Raw genomic sequence first — 25,090 nt, forward strand, 5'->3', positions numbered from 1 at the left:
GTGCTCTCCGGGGAAAGGCAACTCTCTTTTCCTTATCAATCTGCCGGGGAAATATTGTGTCTGCTTTTACTTGCCCTTAATTAAACAATGTTTTGGCTTTTTAGTTTGTGAAACCTAATTAAAGACTTTGAAGTAAGAAAAGAGGGTAATAGTTGTTCAATTGAAGACTCCACCTACGGCATTCTATTGAGTTGTGTTTTGGTACTTTAGTGGTAAATTTAAGAAAAACTTTAAACTTATTTTCTTCAAGCTTACTTTGAAGACGGTAGAGAACTTCTTTAGTTTGCTTACATGTGAAATTATATTAATCAGAACGTTTAGAGTACTCATTTTGCAATGTAAAATACAAATTACAACAGTTTTCGGATGCATATATTGATATATAATAATAATATAATATGAATCTATAACTATTGATATAATAATAAATGATATATTATAATGATAATGATATATTATAATATGTAAAATATGTATGACATACACCTGACATGTTATAAAGCCTTAAAGTAACACCCAATTATGAAGCTAATAAGCATATTGGCTTATATTGAAAACGGTTTTAGAAATATTTGATAGCTTTATGTGATAAACGTGCCTTCTAAAACTGAAAGCGAGAAAAGGCAAAAATCGAATCGGTGGCAATAAAACCCATAACAATTCCATAATCGTGCCCTTCGTGGGAATTTTACGGCTCACTTGGAATATTTATTACCGTATAATGTATGCTAAGCCCGCCGTAGATTGTGATTAATTTAAATATTATAACGCTACATTTCACTCTGATTGGTCGGGATTTCTGATTTTCTTCAGCTTTTACACAAATTTCTGCAGCTCACTCATATTCCCTTCTCTCCATTTGTTACATGTGTGCAGAATCCACGTATCAAACACAACAAGTGCGAGATAAAAACAAAAGAGATAATATTGGCACCTGTTCGGTGATCCCCAGCTCGTTAGGCGCGGGAGGGGGGCGACGCTGAGAACTTGTCTATAACTTGGAGCCCGCTCCAGCGATCGCTTATAACGGTAGGACATAAAAGCGCCGCAGCTCATTTGCAAGCGTTTCGCTGGCCGCTCAACATCTAAACTCGCTCGCGAATCGTGGGCGCTGCGAAAAATCGCGAAAAGTTCCAAAACTCGGCGAAAAAGTTTAGGGCAAAAAAACGCTCGGTTTTCTGCTCAAAGTTTTCGTTTTGCATACGTTAGTTTCGTGCCCAAGGATATAAAAGGATATATAAGGATATAAAAAATAAACATGATGCAATTCATACTGCCTCTTTTTGTGCTGACTGCCTCGTAAGTGTTAGTTTAAATGACTAAAGTGCAGGGGCAAAGACTAGTAAACCGAAGTTCTTAAGATCTTAATATGTTTTTTTAAATTTCGCCGAATTCTAAAGAAGTAATATTAGAGGCTCCAATAAGATCTTACTTTTATACTAAGCAGTTAATGCAATTTTTATTGTAGCCATCCTAAGTTATGTTGTTAAAAATGTACTTTAATAAGCTTTCAGTTTATTTATTTCCTGTAAATTCTAAATGGTGTAAATAAAAAGCAAGGTTTTTTGAAAATCCTGTTATTATCCCAAAAAACACATACTATATATTTATAACAAAAAAAGCTTAAAACGAGTAGCATAGTGCACTGTAGATAGTTATACATAGCACTTGTAGTGAAGCATTAGTTTGCCATTTAAATCTATTCCCAATCGCCTTGGCTAAAAAAAAAACAAGCTGCCAAAAAAGCGAATTTGGCTCAAAGAAAGCTACAAATTTGTGTTTAATCTCGACTGACCCTGATCGGCCGATCGGCAATTGTTGTTATAAACAACGACGACTGGCCAAGATCATAAAAACGCATATAAAATTAAAAAGTAAATAAAAATTGTCGTAAGACTTGTGAGTTTTGAATGTCACTTGATTAGCAGTGGATTTGCTGAATTTTAGCCTTTCGATTTAAGAGTTAGCAACACCTTTTCGATTAAGCAATAACAAATTAACGCATCTTTGCAGATGTCTCGGCAGTCCGGTGAGCCAAACCCGTCGATTCCCCAACGACTTTCTCTGGGGCGTCGGTTCATCTTCATACCAAATCGAAGGCGGCTGGAACGCGGATGACAAGGGCGAGTCCATCTGGGACTTTCTCACCCACACTCATCCCGAGAAAATAGTCGATCAATCCAATGGCGATGTCACGGCGGACAGCTATCATCAGGTGAGCGGAGAATTCAATCAAATCGATAATGGTAGACATCCGATTCAGAATCAGAATGAGTCGGTTCGTTTGGCATCTCAGTTTGATTGGAAGTTATGCAAAGAGTTCAAGATCTCCAGTCGACTAGCTGAGGTAATCGACTGCAAAATATGTAGGCAACTGGCAATTGATGCACTCCGATGGCTATTAGTTACACAGCTAATTACGTGATATTATCTAGAGCTCTTGACGCTGATCTAACCAGATGGGAGTTAAGAAGTGGTCAGTGATCTTAGGAGGAGGAGATCAATGGATCACTTCAGTGAATCCGCAATGCTTGCTTGGATAATCAATTAGAATCAAGTGCTTAATGGCCAAGGGATTTTTAACTAGAGGAGTGGGTTATAATCTGATTAAGAAGGAATTTACTTCATATTAAATTTTCCAATGTCTAGCATATATTGTAGTATCTTATAGTTCTTCAAGTTTAGTGACTACTTTATTAAATATTCATAATTTTTAAAGTATATGTAAATGTATTTAATTTATGTATAAATTGGTAGCTTCTGCAAATAGCTTTTCGCATCATCAGATAAACTACAATTGTGCCCCCAATTAATTCGAAGCCAAGATCACATTGGCCAATTATGTTTAGATAACATAACTCTGAACAATAACCATAATTCAATTGGCCAGAATATCATCCTCAAGCGTGGACATGCGATGCAAATCGTTGCACATATTGCATCCCATTACGGCCGTAAAGTAATTTGCATTGGTTCTGACCACAAAATCATTAGCCAAGAACCGCATAAATCATGAGCAGCAGGCCTTTTGGCATGGGGACACCTGTTTGGAACTTAGTTTGTTTGATTAACTACTGTGTTCCGATAGTAAACTTGTCTCCATCTGTGACTTTCAGCACATTGCATTTGCACCATTTGTTCGCTTAATTGATTAATGACTGTCGATCGCTGCTGCTGGCTGAATTAATGATCTTACAGCAATAAGCCGATTTAAAGGGCAAAAACTAGGGCGTTACCTGTTTTGTGGGCCTACTGAATGTAAAGCAGTAGAGAACTTTTCGACGGATTCTAGTAGCAGGAATATTGTACAACCATCTGGTTAGACCTGATAAAAATCTTTGCATACTTGTATCAAATGAAATTGTTTGGCATGTGACCCATTTTCAAACAGACACTGGTATGAGCAGATAAGTTAGCTAAGCACACTGCTAATTAAGATAATTGTTTAGGCCTGTTTTATGTGTACAAAGCCAAATAAAACACTTAATAATGGGTATAAAAAAGAATTGGAGAAAATGAGCACAGAAAAGAGAAAATAATATTCGTTGATTTTAGGTAATTGTGATTAGTGATTAAGTTATGTTTATCTTATCCACTACTAAATGTAATTTATGCAGGGCAAAAGATATAAATAAATTCTATAAATTGCTGTTAATTGTTTGTTCTCAGTTGGAGGTTAGTCAAACAATTTATAAGCCAGGGCGGATCTAGAAATCTTAATAATTTATGTATATTTAATTGCTACATTTAAATAAGATTAAGATTTGCATTCATTCATATCATACATATCTCGATCTCCTTGCAAGATTCACCCTTATAAATACTCAATGAATTCGCATTGAAATATCTGCAACATAGTTGCACTGAATTATCAATTTATCATGTTGACTGCGATGGAGAATTGGTTAATACTGTCACAATTCGCTGCTGATGCCAATCAATAGCTACAGGTGCCAACTGCTGCATTTGCGTCAGGTGTCATAGTTTTTTGTAAGTTTTTTTTTACTATTTTTTTTTAGTTTTGTTATTGTTGTCAGCGGCGGCAGGCGATTTGAAAAATGGATTAAATGGTTGGACAGACAGCTTAAACGCCCCCTTCCTTTCAAATGCAATACTCGGCGATCGCAATTCAAATCGCTTTTTCAATTCAAAGTCACATAATTAGCAATAGAGCGAACCAAATCCAAAGCCAAAGTCAGAGCTCCGGGCCAAGTTGTGACAATGACCATTGGGCGTGGAATGTGTCGCCAACCAACTGGTTTTCCATTCCCAATTTGGATTTTTCGGAAATTTGGCTCGGCATTCTTGGCATCGTTTCAAAGAAAAACCAAATCAATCCACACCAAACAAGTCAGAATGCCGTAGTCTCATTTTCCGACACTTAACGTGTCCATTAGCGGGTTTATTTATCTGCTCACATTTCAATTTAAATGACCAGTGGACATTAATGTTATAGCTTTGATTTGTCCATATCAATTATTAAATTAGGTTGGCTAGTTTCGATTAGATTTTATGATCCAACTAAGCAGGCGGATTATGTATGACTAGTTGCGCACTGGTTTCTCATATTTTGACTTTAATTGGTTAAATGAATTGATACGTTCTTTACTACGGCAAATTGTTGTTAAATACAGAATATCATTTAATATCAAATATTCGTCAAACTGATTTGATATGCATTATACTTGAGGGGATTTTTGTACTTAATCAGCTAGAAAGATACTATAACGCTGTTAAAACTGTAAGCTAGTAATTTACATTATTAATATTAATTTAATATATCAATTGAATTTTTTCCAGTGGAAACGCGATGTGCAAATGGTCAAGGAGCTGCATGTGGGCACCTACCGCTTCTCCCTGTCCTGGCCACGAATTATGCCCGGTGGCTATATGAACCAAGTCAGTACAGCCGGCATTAAGTACTATTCCAATTTGATCGACGAACTGCTGCGTTACAACATCACTCCGATGGTGACGATCTATCACTGGGATCTGCCGCAAAAGCTGCAGGAGCTGGGTGGCTGGACCAATCCGGAGATCATTCCGCTGTTCAAGGACTATGCTCGCCTGGTGCTGGAAATGTACGGGGATCGGGTGAAGATCTGGACCACCGTCAATGAGCCGTGGCATGTGTGTGAGCACGGTTATGGAGTGGATTATATGGCACCTTCGTACAACTATCCAGGCATTCCCGCCTACCTCTGTGGTCACAATCTGCTGAAGGCCCACGCCGAGGTGGTGCACATGTACCGGGAGCTCTTCCAGCCGCGTCAAGGTGGACGCATGGGCATCACACTGGATACGTCGTGGCCAGAGCCCAGGGATCCCAACTCCGCCGAGGATCGCGAGGCCTCCGAGCGAGCCATGCAGTTCTATGTGGGCTGGTTCGGTCATCCCATCTTCTCAAAGCACGGCAACTATCCCAAGGTGATGATCGAGCGCATCCGGAACTTGAGCAAGGAGCAGGGCTTCGGAGCTCGATCCAGATTGCCCGAGTTCACCACCGAGGAGATCCATCGCATACGCGGCACCTCCGACTTCTTCGGCATCAATTCCTACACCAGCAACCTGGTCACCTCCAATGGTCACAATAATACCGGCAAGTTCCCAATTCCGTCCTTCAATCACGATATGGGTGTGGTGGAGAACCAGGAGGGCGTCGATTGGCCCGGTTCGGGATCCGTTTGGCTCAAGGTGAGTTTGAAACAAACTTGGAGATTAAAATCTTGGGCAGTCAGAACAGGAGCATAAGCTATTAGGCTGTCCAAAAGGACTTATTAACAAATATGGAAAAGGTTAAAAATCCGACATTAGTTAAAGCTGGGATATATCTTCTGGGGAATACAGATTTCATATGAATTATAATCCTCTTATATGTCAATTGGATTTAAAGTAGGGCTTTAAAAGCCTTTAGTGTTTAGCCCAGATACACATTATATGTATTATTTTTAGCACTTTAAAAGTTTTCTGTATCACAGAATAATTACATTAAAAGGTCTGAAAACTTCACCAACAACTAACACCAGAACCATATTTCCTTCATCTGCACGACTTCAATTATCTTTCGCTTAGTCGGCTAAATTGATTGTGGCCCACCCTCTGGAGAGCAGAGATGAGGCATAGAAATCCCCCACGTCCAGGATGAGGTGGTGTAATTAACTTGGTGGAGTGCTTGGGGTAACTCGAGGGTTGACTTATCCCCACTTAGAGTTTGAATTATGGTTTGCCGAGTAAACTAGTTAGCCAGGAATCAGAAAAGAGGGTGACTTTCGCCCAGGTGTCGCACAGGTGAATGAACCCTATTGACAGCGGGGTTGTACCCCATCTTCTCTCTGTTCCTGCAGGTCTATCCCAAGGGAATGTACAATCTGTTGATGTGGATACACCGGGAGTACAATGCGCCCGAGATAATCGTCACGGAGAACGGAGTCAGTGATCGCGGTGGTCTGGAGGACTATGCCCGCGTGGACTACTACAATCTCTATCTGTCGGCGGTTCTCGATGCCATGGAGGATGGAGCGAATATCAGTGGCTACATCGCCTGGAGTCTGATGGACAGCTATGAGTGGAAGGCCGGCTTCTCGGAGAAGTTCGGTCTCTATCACGTGGACTTCAACTCACCGCAACGCACCAGAACGCCCAAGATCTCGGCGAGAGTTTTCGCCCAGCTCTGCAAGACCAACACCATCGATTGGAGCTACAGACCCAAGCTCAATGATGAGCAGCAGCTGGTGGCCATGGCTCAGCTGCCGGCGGAGGCCAGGACAAGTGGTGCTAGCGGTGCTGTCAGTTGGAGTCTGATGGGCATTCTCCTGCTGGCTCTGCTTAGATAAGAAAATAAATATGAATAAAAAGGAGAGAATGAGCCTTGCCATATTCGATTTCAACTCGTATCCCTAAGTTCGTCTAACCGTCTTTGTAATATATTATGTATAGATGTTATAATTTGTACTAAGGTTAAAAGACTCGAAACTGAATAAAACCCTTTTGTGATATTTAAATCAAGTTTTTATTGTAAATACATACTATACAGCTTCGTTATTTACTTTTCTAAATCAAGATGGCATACAGACCTGTCTTGAATGGATTTCCTTATTCATATTTTCGATTCTTTCATGCTTTAAAGAGATCAAAAGGTGAAGAGATCGATATATTTTCTAAAGATCTATAAGTTAGCCATATATCGCGTTAACAAAACAATTACAATTTGTCGTATATTCCACCAAATTCTATTGAAATCACTCATATTTGTGCGTCAGAGTCGAACTGGAAACCTTGAAAGATCGCTTGTAGGAAGCGGGGTGCTCCCATTCACCGGAAAGATCATTCAGATGTTAATGCAGCCCTCTTTTAGATCACTTTAGCTGACCACCACTCAGTTCGATACGGTGTGACATTTACATGGAGTAATTTCCTTGAGCTGTCACCCAACATTTCCGCACGTAAATCAAACAGAGAACCAACAAAATATCCAATGATAGGTGATATATTGCGGCACAATGAGCCCCGATGCTAGTACATTATATCATCGCGATGAGGTCGGACTGGGGGCTAATTGTAGGGGAGGGTCTCTCTATCTATGGACATTGGTCCAGCATGAATCGGAATACTTAAATCCCTTGCTAATCACCCCGATTAAATCACAGCTTATGCATATGTAGGTATATTCTTTGCATGATCACAACATCCGCCTGGCCTCAGTTAAACTTTAGTAAAGATACTTTCGAATCGGAATCGAAAGCGATACGGAATCTCATGTATATCCCATAGATACATTTGTTTATTACCCTCCAGAACCAGTTACCTTTCATTTTGGGTAATGCTTTTTTTATTTACACTTATTTTTTATGCATTTAGCTGGATTTATTGTTTCAGTTAGCTCAAGTCACACGAAAACTGCTGAATAAATTAAGCAATTTTAGCCGTTGTAGGAAACATTGAAATGCCAATGCCAGCGTGGTGAAAGAGGAGGGGGGCAGGGAAGTGCCTCTGGGGGAGGGGCTCGTCTGGAGTCTGGTCTCGACCTGCCTGCCTGTCGTGCTCCCAGTGTGACTTTGCACCTGTTTGAGTCACGAGCCGGCAACGGGCATATTCATAATTCATCAGCCCAGAGTCTGGCGCTGGCAACTAAAGATTGAATGTGGAATAGAACTAAGGGTTCGTATATCCAAGTCAGTCACATACAAATGAATATCAAAAGGGCTTTGGAAAATTATTAACAATGTATTATGCAATGTGAACATTATTGTTCTGTTCTAGACAAACCGACTCGATACCCAATGAAAAATTGAATGTATATACCATATGTATGTATAAGAACTAAATCACAAAGCAAGTCAAAATGGGAATGCAAGTGTAGGTTTCATATATTTTACTTGCAGAGTAAAAGGGTATACTATATTCGATGAAAAGTATGTAGTAAGCCGGCCAAAAATTGGCACACACTTTTGCAAAATGTATCTACAGCAGTGTTTCCATAATAACCTGTCATATTTTTAAATGTTTATATTCTTCCGATTTGTCTATTATTTTTGAAAATTTCTATAGCTATGCAAACAAAATTTTTTAATTTCTCATTTGCACCCTTACTACTTAAGTAATGGGTATCTGATACCCGAGGAAATCGAGACACTTTACTTTGACATAGAAGGATAGATGTAAAGTACTTCAATAAGCAAAAACATTTTTATAGTTGCTCATAAAAATAAGTAAAGAAACCGGAACTCTATACCAACAAATTCTTCCCTTCATTTTATTCCCAACAAATTACGGCAATAATCCAATAGTTGCTTTTTACGGTATGATTAATGAGACCCAATGGTCAGTTGAAGTCAAGGGAATATCAATCAAAAGAGCAAAAAGATCCGCTTCAGTTTTGGAGATCCCCCCTTTCCCCTTTATGGACACCCCGTGCCAGAATATAAAAAAAATCAACACACATTAGCAAAACAATGTTGTACAAACCAAGTGTGGCGCACAAGTTGGCAAAAACCAAAAGCAAACTAACAAGTCAAACAAACTGAGTGGGAAAAACGTTCTGGAGTTGGATGTTCTCAACAGTTTTTCCACTTTTTTTGTGCTTTTTTCCACCGATGAAATTTTACAGGGCATTGCATCAGCCAAAGTTTAGTTCAGTTCAGTAAGTTAAGTTGCACGAACTTCGCAAAATTCAAACATCTGATTTATGCACATGTTTATTTTTCTTTTGAAAAGGTCACAGCTTGAGTTATATAAATAAATCCAGTTTAAATACAGATCACCACCCTACGAAGATTAATTGCAGATAACTTTTCGATTTACGCATTTTAGTCAACGTTTTCTATGCGGATTGGCATGCTAAGTCTTTCTAACTTTCATAGATTCAAAACAGTTTCATATGGCCAAAGCAACTCATGTGGTGATTCTGATCTAGCATCTTCTACTTTAAAAGCTGCCCAGAAAACTGAGATATTAAAAGAAAAAATACTAATAAGATAAATCAATTAATTGATTTATTTTTAACTAAAATTTCCAGCATTGCAATTTCAAATAACGTACATTCACATTTATTCCCGATTGTCACTTTAAACCGGTTAAAACGGTTTGTGTATTGGATAACGAAGTTTGTACACACTTGTAGCATACTTTCGGGCACAATTTTGTTCTTGTTCACTTATCTTTTAATATTTCATATATTTGTATTTTTTTAATTTTTATTTATTTATTTAGAAGCGATGAATCCATACAATGCAGTAATAGTAACATAACAGCGCAATTAACAGATAAAACCAAACCTCGCATTAAGCATGTGAGGACTTACAACTATGTCTCATATTTCGAGGGGGTTTTATATATTTGTATATTTATATTTATATCTTAGTTTATTTTCATATGATGTCTTAATATATTAAGTTAGTTTAAACTTAATAATAATAAAAATTATTATTTGCAAGCAATAAAATTACAATCTTAATGATGTATCCATGACTTAAGTTCAAAAATTTTATTATTATATTTATCTGTCAAAGCTTATCAAACTTAAAGATGAAAATTTTGTGGTTACTTTTGCCGTGTCACGTCGCTTTTCCTCTGTGGAACGTGCTGGGAAAGTGGATCCGCAGGAGCGGCTGCATCTCTCCCCTTATCAACAAGCAGGATTAACCCGCTGCGCCATTTATCAAATGATTCACAGACCTCAATGCACTTATTGAAAATTAATACGGCTTAGACCCACCATAGTGCAAAAATCAGCACACATGCTCGCCCCCGATCACCACCCTCCGGTTTTTGTCCTCGCACTAATCCCGCGAACAAGGCATTTAAGGCACCACTGGAGCTGGGCAAACAAACATCTGTCCAGGATGCGTATAGTGGCCTGACAGAAGGATTAAATAACAATAAGTGATCAAGTAAATTAAAAACCAGAGTTCGATTGGGTTTGGTTCGGTTTCGTCAATTCTACGGAAAATTTAATAGAGAAAAATTATTTTCCAATAGCAACAAGGGGCAATCAAGTTAATAATGTGTACACAGATTTCTGTGGCACCGTGGTTAATTCTATTAAGATTCGATCACAGAATCTGGGGAATGCGGGTAGAACTTTGAAAATCGGGTCTAACATGTCTTAAAAATAATATGTTTGTTATATAAGCATCATATGAATTTGGATTTAAATAAGAGCAATCGTATTTATTTTTAAGTACCAAAAAACTCCAGAAATCTAAGTCTAAGTTTTAGATTGATTATGGTTTTACTGTGTAACACCGCAATTAACACTGCGAAGCAATTGAATTAACCCTTTGAAATCAATATTCAATTACATCATACACCAATATAAAATTTTCATAAACTGCTGCACTGATTGAAACATTCTCTTGAGAAATGTAGCCCTCATCATTTCTCTGGGTAACTCCACCCATTCCATTCGATATTATGTTATATGTAATGTCACTTCATAGTTCCCCTTCTCAAGTAGATTAGGTTTGGCGATAAAGTATCATTGAATCATTGAGATTTGTGCTTTTGGTGTGTCGTTAAGTGGCATCCATGGCCAGGGAGCTGTATGGAATAGGAATCCCCTCGTTCTTGGTGACATTTAGTAATTTTCTGGACAACAAAAGAAGAGAATAGAGCACCCCCATACAATTACGGGCAACTGTTCGGTATGGAAATGGTTTTTAGAGCCCCCCATTTGAGATAGCAAAGTTCTTGTCACTTCAATTGCTTTGCCCATAAATCTTCTGCTGAACTTTAACGTAGGCATGGGAAAAGTTGAAGCTAACTAGATATGATCCTTAGGGTGTGAGTTCCAGGACCTTGTTTCTTTAATTAAGGTTTGAATTTTGGAAATAAAGAAATGTAAAAGCATGAAAGAAAGGTTTCTTCTCTCGTCAGCTGTTTTGTGGGCTATAAATTACGAGAAGCAAATAGGTAAAGAAGAAAGGTGCGAAGTCTGCAAGGGAGGGTTGAGATTCCTTGGAGAACGTGCCAGGATCAGAAGGCAGCTGATCCTTCCCTCTTTCCAAAAATCAACAAACCCAATCTCTCTCCGCGCATTTCCAAACCCAAGTTCATTGCACTTGGCTGTGCCTTGCGTTTGCTATAATGACATACCAATTACCAGCTAAAAGACCTGGACGTGAACGTGGACTTGGTCTACGAAATGTGCGTTTGCCAGAGGAGTCCAGGTTCAGGCGACGCTTTGATTGCGTAACAAATTGGACAAACGACGTATGTCACCCCTTTTTAGGAGGGAAAACAGTTAGAGCCATATTTGAGACAGTGACAAATGGTCGAATCCCAGTGATGAGGGACATGCTTAGACGTTTATGTGTTCGGAAATTGGAATAACTTCAAATACATGATGTTACTCATCAATGGGTATTATAAAAATTATTGTTAGTTGTGTGAAACATATAGTTTTTAGCAGAAAAGGAATACATATTGCTCAAAACAAGCAAGTTATCACATAGAATTATCTCCTATTCCTATAAATGGAAGATATATACAGTAAGTTATCTTTATAATCTCTACTCTTTATTTGGAATACACTCGCACAGATATAATCACCATTACGCGCAACGCATAAACTTCATGATTAGTGGCGTGCGCTACTGTACCCAGTTCGGTTTTCAATGCATTCAGTTTGGGAACCCACCACCAAAACCGAAATCCGCACTGAATCTGATGACGACCCTGATGACGAAACGCGGCGCCTGCGCAGCTGCCACTGTTGTCCCGATCTAGGGAGCACGAGCACCATAACTACGTGTACCTCTCTCTACAGTGAAGCCTCCTTTCCAAATTCGTCGCCGCTTTGTCTGAAATTTCACGCAAAAGATATTGCGTGTGTGCCGTTGGCAATTTCCTATAGATCGATCGGCTCGATATCGAAGTTTTATTGTTGTTTGTTTGTCATTGCAAATGCGCCACCATCATCGGGCAACCAAAGGGATAAGGATAAAGGAGGCGAAGGATGGGCCATTGTCCGGGGGCTTGGATTCCTCCTCGGGGGTTGCTTCACTTTAGTTCGGCTGAACTGCAATTGCAGTTCTACAGTTGCCACTGGAGGGTTACTTTTCCATGTCGTAACCACCCTTAGTTCCCTGGGTCCCTGCGATTATCATCGCCTGGGAATACGCGCTCCTGGGAGTGGAGGAACTCTCAACCGGGCTCGGATTTCCACATTTTTTTCGGGATTTCGGTTTCGATGTTGGTCCGTGCTATTGCACATCTTCCCACCATTTGGTATCGCCGCTCCCTTATTTGTATATTTTGATTCAAAACTAGAAATCAAATCCATTGATTTTATGCATGTTTCTCGCACTTAACTGTTATTGTAGCTTAGCTGCACTTTTGTTTTGACGATTTATTGGATTTGGGCAGTATTACGAATGAGGGTTATGTTGTTTATAAGTAAATGGGAGTACATAGATCTGGAGTAGATTCACATTCGTGATTTATTAGAACAAACGCAAATGGACGGATGTATAAAAATTAACTGCATATTGCTTGTTAGTTTACTATTTAAAGTTTTTATTGAAAAACTATTTTCATATCTTTAAAAATGGATAACAAATTGGTTACCAAATCATCTCATGCAATTTAAAGCTAATAAAATCATTGAAAACACCAAACAGTGTTTATGGCCCGATGTTCTGGCAATAGCGAAATCATCAGATACAATTACTTTAAGAGCCATAAAACCACTACCAATCGCTGCCATTAAGTGCACCCTCCCCAATGAGAGCAAACCATTTGTGCGATCATGTTGGCCCATTTAGATAAACGATCGCTCATTTGTAGCCACTGCCAATTCCGCAGCTGGTTATCAGCCAACGGCCATCTCACGCACCTTGACCACCACCGGTGACCGTGTTCCATGGATCTCGATGCAGCGGCTCTGGACACGACCGACATGCAATGCTTAATTGTTTTCCCTGTGCCGTATTTATGAGCCCAGCTACCGCCCACTGGGCCACTATCCTCGAATGGCCCAAACGGGCCGAGAGCTAGTGTTAATTTATGACGCACCTAAAAGTAGTCGCTATACAGATATATGGATATACAGTCCACACCTCGGGGCATATATATCAGAATGATGTATCGTTAGAACCGGCCACATATCACACTTTGCAGCTGCCCAGCCCGGCTTACATAACACCGAGATCTAAGGAGCCGGGGAGCCAGGGAGCGGGTCTATTGTCGTCATTGTAGTCACATTATTAGATTCGCATCGCTGGCCATATTAATTGTTGCTGTTTTTCTGTTGCTGTCCAAGTCGGGCCCACTGCAGCCAGCGGAATGGTTCATTGAGCAGGGCGACAGAATGCAACTACTAAGGCCGTAATGATCGTGTACTGTTGTCATTACGGATTCCAGGAGCGGATTGCGAGGGCTCTTGAGGTGGATGCTATAAGCATATAAAGCACATACAACAAACAAATTGAAGGTATAACCAACTAGGAAAGTGCAAAACTTAACTATAAAACACAAAATATAAATAACTAAAAAGGTTTGCTTATAAATACTATAATTTCTATATAGTAAAACCAATCTTAATAATTTGCTATTTCATTAATATATATATCTAAAATATAGCAATATGGTAATTTAGTACAGAATACCCTGTATATTTCATTGGTCTTAACAAATTTTATACCATATTAAGAAGAACTAATATTACACTTTAAATTGTACATCTGAGTTGTAGAATTGGATTAAATATGGCCCTATGAATCCGTCCCTGTTCGCAGCTTTCGTAGCCCGGGCTTGACACTCGAATTTGGTCAGTTGACGTGGGTTCTGGGCTAACGCTTTTCAGTTCTTACCAGAGTTTATGGCCGGAAATTCTAATTGCCGTTCATTTGAGTTGGAAATGTCCCGCCATATCGAGTGTGCTCACAAAGAAGTGTATTACGTTGTTTTTTTTTAATCATTTCAGGCAGGAACACTTAAATCGAATGGCTTACCTGTACTTTAAGGCAATGCAGTGAAAATGCAATTGAGAGCGAATCGCTCTCTCTCTGCTTTTCCCCTGGCGACTGGAAAGCTGGTGGCCAGAAAGGGGAGACAAGGCGACAGACAAACAAACATTCCAGCCAGGATCGACAACCTGCAGGGTGGCTGTGTGTGGTGGTGGTTGGTATCGATTTTTAGTGGCAATTGCAGTTGCCACTGGCAATCCGTATCCCCATGCCATTGGGGTAGTCTCAAGTTCGTCTGCCAATTATTTGCCGCTTATTAGGAGTACGGCGAAACGGGGAATCCAGGAACACGACTACGCCAGGAATATGGGATACGACATACGGACACTCGGACTCGGGAGCGGGCAGCACGTGACTTGTTCTTCCGTCGCAGCCTTGGCCATTGTTTGCATTTGCATTCGCCGGGAACGGGGTGGCGTGTCTTTCAATTGCAGCTGGTAACAGACGCGGTCAGCAAAATAGTTCAAATTGATAACACACAAATAAACAGAAAAAAAGTTTGAAATAAATAATCTAGAAATGTAAATATTTTTAAAGATATTTACAAGCATATAGAATGCAGTTGAATGTAAATAAAATATTAAAAATCAATTTTGGTTGTCCGTATATGTACATGTAATTAAGGGGTGTATTTTGTACCCTTAAATATTTGTATGCATTTAAAAACCATATCTTTTGGTCAGTTCTACTGATTTAAGAATATAATAGTCATTATATTATTATATTGAAAATGTAACTATAAGTCTGTCCTTTGCTGTTTGTAGACACAACTCAAGTGTCGCCTTAATGTTTGGCCATTTGCATGAAGTGGGCGGCGGAGTGATGGGGAAGATTGGCACAAGGGGGTGGTTTAGCCACCCCATGAGTGCAAATCACTGCTAGCTACCCACCACCCACCGCCCACTGAGAAACGGGCGCTGACCAGCCGGCTGGCTAAGCCCCTTCGTTTTTTATGCGCCCAGTGGAGAGCCCAAGTAAACCGGTTCATAATCCTTTCAAACGTAAAACGCAAAGCCAACTGCGGTCGTCAGCGAAATTTACTGCAAAAGTGCAGTCCAAAATTGGGGTTGTCGGTCGGCCAAAAACATTGCACATTCCCCCGTTAATATTAACGGTGTTTTTAAATACTCACCAACGGATGGTATTTTAATTATATGCATATATTAATTTACACTTTTCAGTCTTTTTAAAAAGTGTGTATATATTTAAGTAAGTATATAATTTTTGAGAACTCTAGAAACCTTTGAATTACTAGAAAGATAATTTATTAATATAATAACACATAATATGTTAATTATGTTTTACATTATCACAGTGCAACTCAAAAAATTATATAATTTCTACCAAAAATGAATATATTTTGCATATGTTCCGTCTAGACAAATAACTGACATCGGATTTTGGTGAGTAAATTGTATTCTGCAGATGAGTATTTCTTCTTATTTTAGGTTAATAAAATGTTTTTAACAATGGTGTTGATAAATTCGAGTATATTGTGTAAACTATTACATGCATCAAAGAATCCCGAGAATATATATTTATATATATTTATATTATTATATTTATTTAAAACTTGCGGCATAAAAACATTCAGTTATTAAATTAACGCCGCTTTTACTCTGTGAAAAACAAATATGAAAATAACCAATTGAGCGATTTTTTGAAGAGCAGGCGGGGGGGTAGTATTTTTGAAAAGGGGATATAACCCCAAAGGGCTTCTTTCCTACGATTTGCTTAACGCTTCTGTGGGCACGAAAAAAAGCGATTGCCGCCACTGTCGACTGTCAGAAATCAATGCATTTATCCTCGTCGGCAACAAAAGCAAACAATTTGCGCTTTGTTATTGTTTCTCCCGTTGTTGTTTGTTATTTGTTGTTTACTTCCACTGCAGCCATCTCTTTCGCAGATCGGGTTAACATGTTGCCATCTCTATTACACTTTTCGCCTACATGTGCAAGGCCAAAAAACGATCGCGATCATTGAAATAGTTACATTTTGGCCGAAAGTTTTACCTTAAGAAATCGGTTTAGCTGAGAACGACCTATTAATTTGTAATCCGAGTCCTTAAATGCGTGGATCTTGCAAAATGAATTCTATGTTTGGTAAGTTCTTTGTGTTATAATCCATTTTCACTTCAATATTTTTTCTGACATGGTCGTTCCTCACTTTCCTCTGATTCAAATATATTCAATATTAATTCAAGTAATCAAATTTCGCAAAATATTTTTGCACTTCTATAAATTTTTAATAATTTATGTTTAATGCTGCTGTTGCTATTGCATTTCCCACAGGTGTGATTGCAATTTCGGGCGCCTGCGAGCTCCCACGGGGATGCAATGTCGATTTCGATTTCGAATTCGGGGGGAGTAGCAACAATGGCAATAAGAACAACAGTGCGAGACGAGGAAGTATAGACAAAAGGAAGTGGCTGAGTAGGGCGGTGAAAAATGTTTGGCAAGAGAGAATTTACAGCCGATGTCGGCGAACACGCCCCCTGGGAACACGCCCATTGCCATTACCAAATGTTATTGCTCTGTAAATGGCTGGCAGTAATATTTCCGTATTTGTCAGTTGCCCTGGCAACCCTGCGAAATGCAGTTGCAATGCGCGCGGCAACCCCGGCTCGAGCACTTTAATTAAGTTACCCGGATTTGAGCCAAGCGCAGACAGACAGGCCATTTTCAATTCCAGTCGCTATAAATGAACTCTTCCGAGAATCAAATTTCATTCCCCCGGCCATAAAAATGAAAAACAGTGTTTGGTAACCGCTCTATCACTCTGGGTTTCGGTATTTGAGGGGACTGGAGTCACCTAGGAGTGGGGTCGATGACGAGCATAAAACCCTCCAAACAACCTGAGTTGTGTACCCATTGTTGGAGGTGCAGTGATCACTGGCATTTAGTATTCATGCATTAATTGGACAACGATCGCACCTCTTTATTTTAACTTTTATATATCTGAAATAAGTATCCTATTGCATTTTATTTAATTGTGTTTTTTGTAATAGCCAAAATATCCTTTTGCCGATCGATCCAACAAGGTGTAAGCCACTTTCTAAATTGTGCTTTCTCTCGAAATAATATACATTTTATTATTACTTTTTATATTGTAAAATTGAATTGTAAAATTAAATTAATTTAAACAATTGTGAAATCACCTTAGGTAACCAATCCCCTGAGAATTGCAAAATTAAATAAATGCTAAAATGCATTTTACGAGCAATCACTGTACTGCATTTTCCTAGTTATTTTTTAGTTACTCGTCTTTTTTATAGCTTTCTATGTCGGCTGCCTCTGGTTTTTATGTTGGTTCTGCTGCCGACTGGGCTCCTATGATTGCAATTCACTTGAGTTTGTTTTTTCGTTGCCGCAGTTGGTCGACTTTCAGTGCAGCGGAGGCATCAGCAGCTAGTTTGGCCTAAAGAACAAGTCGTGGCAGAACAATGATAATAATAAAAGCCGTCCCTGGACTTCAACAAACGGATGCTCTCAAGCGGCGCAACTGTTGCTCTATGCACAGAGAGAAAATATTGAGAGGGAACTCTTTAAATTTGAAATAAATGGTTAAGGTTTGATTTTCAATTTGTTTCGTTGTTTTATAAATATATAACCAAATTTAGTCATTTAATGGTGAAAGATAGGTAACAAAATATATTAAAAATTTTTTAAGCAAAAATAATTAATACACAAATATGTGTAACATTTTGATATAGTAACTTAGGCAAAAAACATGCAATTTATAAATTAAATTATCGTGTTACCTTTTGGTATAATAAAAAGTAGAATGAAGGAAAGATAAATACATATCCAAAGATCATTAGATGTTAAATTTCATTTTAAATCCAGACTGAATAATAATGATAATACCAAACTTTTTTTTGTGCTGTATGCAGTCTGTATTTATTTTTTTCAGTGCACATCCAGGTTGGGGGCCATTCCCTCGTCATTTCATCATAGATTGTGTTGCTGTTCCTGCAGCTTGTCTTTTGTTCATCTCTCTATCTGTATCTGGCGGCCTCGTATCTGTATCTTTGTGCTATGGTCTTTCGAGTTAATTGTAAAAGCTGCACTCGCGCACAGTTCGTTATTATCTTTGTGGGTAGTTGGAAAAGTAGAATACGAGCTTAATGAAGTTTTATGTGTTTCTAATGCTCGACCAATTTGTTTCGATCTTTTCCCAACGGCTACTTCTCCACTGCGATGATATTCCAATTGTGATAGAGATATTTGCCCTGGAGTTTGGGTTTGTTTGTGGGGAAAAACAGAAAATAAAGGCTGATTGAAGTGGGTAGATAGCGAAGATGTAAGGTTGGATCTCAAAGTGAGTTAGCAGGATTGCAACTTTGAAATTGAACCTTATAATAATATGGTATAATACTATGCTTCAATTACTATATGATTTAAATAATAGAGCAACATAATAAGAGTTGACAGTTAGTCATTTAGATCTTGTATGCCATATAAGCAGATAGTGCTAATCAAATGATGTTCCATTCAATTGGCCAGATGACGTCAGGTGCATGACACTCAATAGTTTACCCCTTTCCCCTGTCAAACGTCATTTTGCATTTAAAACTATTTTTAAACAACTATGTATGTTTGACAGATTCGCTCGCGTGCTTTTTTCCCCTTTTCTCGCGTGTCAGCGTTTGTCAACTCACTCTTTTCACATCTTGGGGCGGCTTCTTTTTCCAGAAAAAGAGGGACAGGTCTGTAACATAATTTTATTTAATTACCCGGCAACAACAAAATGCGGCGACAACAAGAATTTTCTGTGTGTCATAAAAGTTATTTTATGCCTTCAATTTTAACTACGAAACTTGGAATACCCTTACAGATAACTATATATCAAATAATATAGAAAATGTATGTGAGCGTGATATCTAACGTTTGAAATTGATCATATAAATAAATAAATAATAATAAATACAAAATATTATAACCTGGGAAAGTATTAGTGGTATAAAATGTGGTTTAAATTTCTCGTAAAATTTGTTTAGTGTATTGCATATAATAATAAACATTTCAAAAGCCAGTAAAACACTTTGCACAGGAGATTATTAAGAGGTACAAAATGTTGGGGGGCTTAGGAAGTGGGGTCATTGGAGTAGTAGTCTGTGAAGTTGGGGGGATTGGAACTGGTGGCTCTGTACAACTCGTTTTTCGCTGGCCACAATTTTTTCAACATTATAATTTCGCTTTGAATTACACACATTGCACAAACACAGGCGAGCCACGACGAGTACTACCAAGTTCATTGACTTGGCCAACAAGAACTACGAGTACAACAATAGCGACGAAAAGCACATAATGATTGCAACAAGTTTGCATAGAGCCAGCGCTGATTATTTCAGCACTTATTAAATTTTAGCACAGCCACATGCAGCACAAGTGGCAACAACAACCAGCAGCCATAACAACACCATAATAATTATCATCGCCATAATCATGATCATCTCGATCTGCCGATCGAACAGCAGCTGCATTTCGCGTCTGCTTAACTTCTGAATTTCCAGCCACATGCAACTGCAACTTGCAGCCCCCATCTCGATCAAGTCAATTGCTGCCGCTGCTCAGTTGCTCCACAGATCCCCGCCAGCTGCCAGAGATGAGCCAGGATTTGGAGTGGCCATGAAGGAGCTTCACTTGATAATGTGTGCTGATTAGTTCAATCTACGAATGTTTTGTTTATTTTCCAGGATATTTATAAACAATGCAATATTCTAGATATTTTATTTTGGGTACATACTAAATATTTAATATTTATTTTGTGCTATATTTTAGATTGTTAGCTAGAGTATTTTAATATTCTATAGATATGATAAAGATATCTATATGCTTTATAAAGAGATATCATGATTGGAAAACCTATTATATATAAGTTGTATTGTTGGTATTGGTATGGTATTTTATTATATTAATTCGATCCGATTGGTCATCTCTGATTGAAGTGCATATGCAAAAGCGAGCAGCCGTCTCGTCTGGTTTCTTCGGCTGTCCATCCGCGTGTCCAAGAGGTCCGTCCGCTGTCCGAATGTCCGGAGAATGCCCGCCAGCTATTTTACACGCCATTGACTTACAAGTGGACGGAGCTGAACTGGGAATGGTGCTCCAATGGAGATGCTACCAAATGCTAGCCAGCTTGTGATGAAAATGTTCCCCACGGCAGCGGCAGCTTCTGCTGCAGTTGCATCCGCTGGATGCAGTTGGTCTGGTATGGATGCATATAGTCTCCAGATGATCTGTGTAGCTCCCCCGCACTTCCCAATCGATCGATTCTTAGATGGGTTAGATGCGCAGATGGTTTCGGCTCGTTGGATGGTTTTTCAACCTCTCACTATCCATCGATTGTGGAATTAAGACAGTTCCTGTTCCAATTGCCGGGGTGCTCCTCCTTCTTTTGGCTTGCAATGATGACGACCCCTCCCATTTCCCATCTTCCAGTCCCCGAGCATTTGAAAGTATACTTAGAATAAATGCTTAAACTTAACTAATTTCATAAAAGCATTGTATGTAAAATATTGTTTGATTTTATCGGACTAAATCCTTCAAAACAGGAAACACACACTTCTGATTCAATTTAAAGTTATTTGCTTAGTTCAGGATATTTCTGCCAGTGTATGGCGTCACATCCCGTGTGCTGTCCTATTGTGGCCCGTTTCCTGCTGCCCTCCTTCGGTGTCTGATTTTGCTCCAGCATTTGTGTCTGGCCTCGTTTCCTTTCACAGGGAACTTGCTGCGTTGCGTTGGCAACATCATCATTACCTGGCCGCAACAACAAAAAAAACCTACAAAATACAACAAGAAAATACAACAAAAATGCGAGCAGCAAGACCAACGAAACTGAACCATTTTTCAGCTTTTCCGCCGAGTTCATTCAACTGGCGCCGCCTGCTGAGATTTCTTCTGCTTTTTTATCCCGCCAGCCTCTTTGGCCGGCAAACTTTTGTGTTGACAACTACAGCCAACAAAAAAAAAAAAGTATATTGTATATAAAAAAGTCCAGGAAAAAAGAAACCAAGCTAGGGCCACCACCTCGCCAACGGAAAGCAACGCTCTCCAGTTGATGGATGCAACTGTTGCAACTGTTTTGCTGGATAATCCTCCATTAAAAGAAGCACAAAAAATCATGTTGAAGTGATGAAGGAAAGCGTAGCAACTAGAATGATATCCTTTTTCTTACTCATCTTGAGTTTCATCAATCTGTAAACTGCAAAAGCTTAACTACAAACTCTTTCTTCACATTAAGATACATTCGTATTTCCCAGCTTAACAAGTGACTTATTTTCTAATATCTAAGTATTTTATTGGTCAATATAAACTAAGCTGATAATCATTTTTTATATTTTATTATTTTAACTATAAGTTTTTATTTAAATAATAACTTCCTAACTGAGTGTTAGTAACCAAATATGTTGAATATTAATAGTTTTCGTTGTTAATGTTTATTTTTGAAAATGAATTATTTTAGCCTGTTACAAACGCCGTCGCAGATAAAGTAGACCCCCAGTGGTTCCGATGAGCAGAGGGAATGGGAAAATATATGTTGCCTGCTGGCTTTTCCTGGGGTGAAAATCGTGAGTGGCGGAGGAGCTTTCGAAAATGTGCCACGTTGCACTTGTTACTTGCACCGCAATATGCCTCCTCGCCGCTGCAGCGATTCGTGTTTACCGTTTGCTGCCTTCTACTTCTTCTCCTTTAAGATAATTTTCCATCTCTGAAAACTGTGAAAAACTCGGAAAATTGAGGATGAAGCTGGAGCTGTAGCTGTAGCTGGAGCTGGAGCAGCTGCACCACCATCATCATCATCATCATCTTCTACTTGCTGGTGCTTGTGGTTTATGTAGGAAACGTGCTGAGTGCCGGCGTGGAAATCTTTTAAAATTGCTCATTGTTCTCGCTGGAAAATGCACTTTAATTGCACTCGGCGCGGGAGCAAGAGGATCCAAATCGTACGTGGCATAAATATTATCGGCACCTTCCTGCGCCGCAGTCAATCAATTAGGTCTAGATCGCACTGGATCTGTTGCAATTGAAATGCCAGATGGAGGAATCCGGAGTCGAGGGCTCCGACTAATGACCATGGCCATGACCGGCAGCAGGATCCAGTTGGCCAGTTCTCGGGAAGCAAAGGAATCGAAATCGGGGCTTCCCCCTCCAACAAATTGTGATATATTCCACGTTGCTGCTTCTGTGCAGGCATCTCAAATGTTTTAATTTCCGCAGAAAATAAATAATTCCCATGTACTCGTGTAGTTAAGGAACTGTGGTCATTGACATGATAATTAAGTTGTGAATTTAAGATAATAATGCTTGGATAATAGAGCGGATTATCAAATACTCGTATTTATATGACTTATAAGATATATTTTCTAAACTTGAACTTCAATGGTAATTTACTTACAAATTGCATTCCCAATACGATCCCAAACATATTCTCATGCCAAATTCATCAATTTGAGTACGTTTAAATCGATTTTCGTTGGGGATTGTCACTTTAGAACTTCCGGTTCCCATCCAATCGGAATTCTCGCCCCAGGCCTAATAAATCATTTGTCATTGTTGGCATTTTCGCCATTTGCCAAATAATTTGGCACCCTCGCCAGCCGTGAATTACATATGCATGATTTTTTCCCATAGAAACAATGGGGGAATTGTGACTATTATTCAAACTCTGCATGAACAAACCATTAAAACCAAAAGTGTAGAGACCAACAAGTAGGAACAACAGGCGAAAGATATAGAGAAGTTAGCGGGTGCAATAAATTTATTTACAATTCACGCACGAGAACACCACAATTCCAATCCCAAATCCCCTCCCTCGATTCTTAGCAATTTGCATATTCATGGAACTCGATACACCACCACTGAGTTGAAAATTTGAATTCAAATTTGAATTCTTATTTCATTTTCCTCCTTTGCCGGAGGAAGAGCACGTGCTGTGCTGGCTTGTAATGACGTCATTAAGTGCTTTCCAGCTACCAGCTACCAAACTGTGGCCAAAGTCTATCCTCACCCACTTTTCCAATCCGTTAACACACAGGAAAATTTGGCCAACTTTTCCATTCAAATGAAATATAAAATGGGAATAAATCCTAGAATTTTATAAGAATTTAAAACAATTTATCATATATCATATGAACATATATTTATCATACATATTTATATATTTATTATTTATATTTATATATTATTTATATTAATATTATTTATTTTTATATATTTATATCATATATTTAATATATTGCTTAATTACCAGACACTTAAGTTAATATAAGAAATGTATAAGAATGTAGTATATTATTATAATTAACTTTCCTGAATTTGTAATTTCAGCTGACTTTTGATATTAAGTGCTGATTTGCTACGCTAAATCTTAAATTAGATACATATGTTCCAGAACTAATTTAGCGATCTATAAAAACCTCGTTTTAAAGCAAAGTCAATATATTTCTTAAGCAAATCTAGAGACTAACTCAACATGGCTCACATTGGAACTTTTATAGGTGAGTTTTTAGACTTGATCTAAGTAACTATAATATGATTTTTTATTTCATATAGCAATTGCTCTGCTCGCCGCTGCGGCTCCGCCTTCTTGTCCAGGAGGTTGTGCTGGTTGGGTGCAACATGGCTAAAATGATGATTAAATAAAGCATGATTTTATTTGAATACATACTGGCATTGAGAACATAACAAAACTTGTTTCTCTTAACCAAAAACAGTTTTTATTGCTTCAAGCTAATAGTATATAGCCAAACTTAGGGGAACGTTTTAAGGGAAATCGAGATGTATATTTTCAAAGAAATTTTTAATTTCTCAAACTGATCCCCTTTGTTTTCAGTGCACCATTCTCTTTCTCCACGCTCCCCATCATTAATTCGAACGATGCGATCTTTGACATTTTTATACATTGCCAACCATTTTCCTAAAGCAATTTTTCGTAATGGAAAACTCTTTTTGCTCTTTCTCTGATCGGATTTCTGCGCTCGTTGAACAGGGGATGGGCGGGGGAGTTATTGGCCCGGCCAGTAGATGCAAAGATTAGTAAAGAAAAATTGTTAATGGTTATTTTTGAGGTAAAATAAATTTGTTCCACAGAAAGAGAAGGAAGGAGATAGAGATAGATGGCAGGCGACTTGCAAGAAGATCAGGAAAAGTCGTGAAAATCGTTTGCGGGATAATTGCCGATCGGTTGGCAAAAGGAGGAGCTCCAAAAAAAAAAAGGGGGGAAGAAAAGGAAAATAAACCGTGGAGGTGGAGAAGGCGGAAGACTCGGAAATTACTTGACCCACAATCTGAACTTTGCAAAAATTGAAACGAATCTAGGCTAAATGCTTGGTAGAGGATTGACTTCTCCTTTTCAGCGATCTTCCAGATTGTCTTCTCTATTATAGAGACTATAATTTTTGCTAGAAGATTGTGTTAGAAGAAAGCAAGTATTTTGAAATGCACTCTAGGAGGTTTGAAGGCAATCTAATATAGTTATATTATAGCTATATTGTTTCATTGAAGATATAAAGGAATTATAATTGAAATAATTTAACAACTTATATTTTTGGTAATTTGTTTCATTGAAGATGTATAGGAATTATAATTGAAATAATTTAAGAACTTATATTTTTGGTA

General features: G+C 38.6%; 3 protein-coding genes across 3 annotated transcripts; 2 read left to right on the forward strand and 1 right to left on the reverse strand.

Moving 5' to 3' along the window:
- Positions 1 to 1,033: 1,033 nt before the first annotated feature.
- On the forward strand, positions 1,034 to 7,001 carry LOC6738379 (myrosinase 1). Its single transcript, XM_002085152.4, has 4 exons — positions 1,034 to 1,299; positions 2,014 to 2,215; positions 4,801 to 5,694; positions 6,345 to 7,001. The coding sequence occupies exons 1-4, from the start codon at positions 1,259 to 1,261 to the stop codon at positions 6,831 to 6,833; spliced, it is 1,626 nt and encodes a 541-aa protein (XP_002085188.2). The 5' UTR covers positions 1,034 to 1,258; the 3' UTR covers positions 6,834 to 7,001.
- A 6,055-nt stretch (positions 7,002 to 13,056) lies between these two features.
- On the reverse strand, positions 13,057 to 14,952 carry LOC120284788. Its single transcript, XM_039293757.2, has 2 exons — positions 14,451 to 14,952; positions 13,057 to 13,891 (listed from the first exon to the last, which is right to left on the reverse strand). The coding sequence occupies exons 1-2, from the start codon at positions 14,678 to 14,680 to the stop codon at positions 13,696 to 13,698; spliced, it is 426 nt and encodes a 141-aa protein (XP_039149691.1). The 5' UTR covers positions 14,681 to 14,952; the 3' UTR covers positions 13,057 to 13,695.
- Positions 14,953 to 23,820: 8,868 nt separating this feature from the next.
- LOC27207488 lies at positions 23,821 to 24,157 on the forward strand. Its single transcript, XM_016183168.3, has 2 exons — positions 23,821 to 23,970; positions 24,026 to 24,157. Exons 1-2 carry the CDS (start codon positions 23,946 to 23,948, stop codon positions 24,097 to 24,099), a joined length of 99 nt encoding a protein of 32 aa, XP_016032206.1. The 5' UTR covers positions 23,821 to 23,945; the 3' UTR covers positions 24,100 to 24,157.
- Positions 24,158 to 25,090: the final 933 nt, after the last annotated feature.

This window comes from Drosophila simulans, chromosome 3L, assembly GCF_016746395.2.
Source record: "Drosophila simulans strain w501 chromosome 3L, Prin_Dsim_3.1, whole genome shotgun sequence".
Taxonomy (NCBI): Eukaryota; Metazoa; Arthropoda; class Insecta; order Diptera; family Drosophilidae; genus Drosophila; species Drosophila simulans.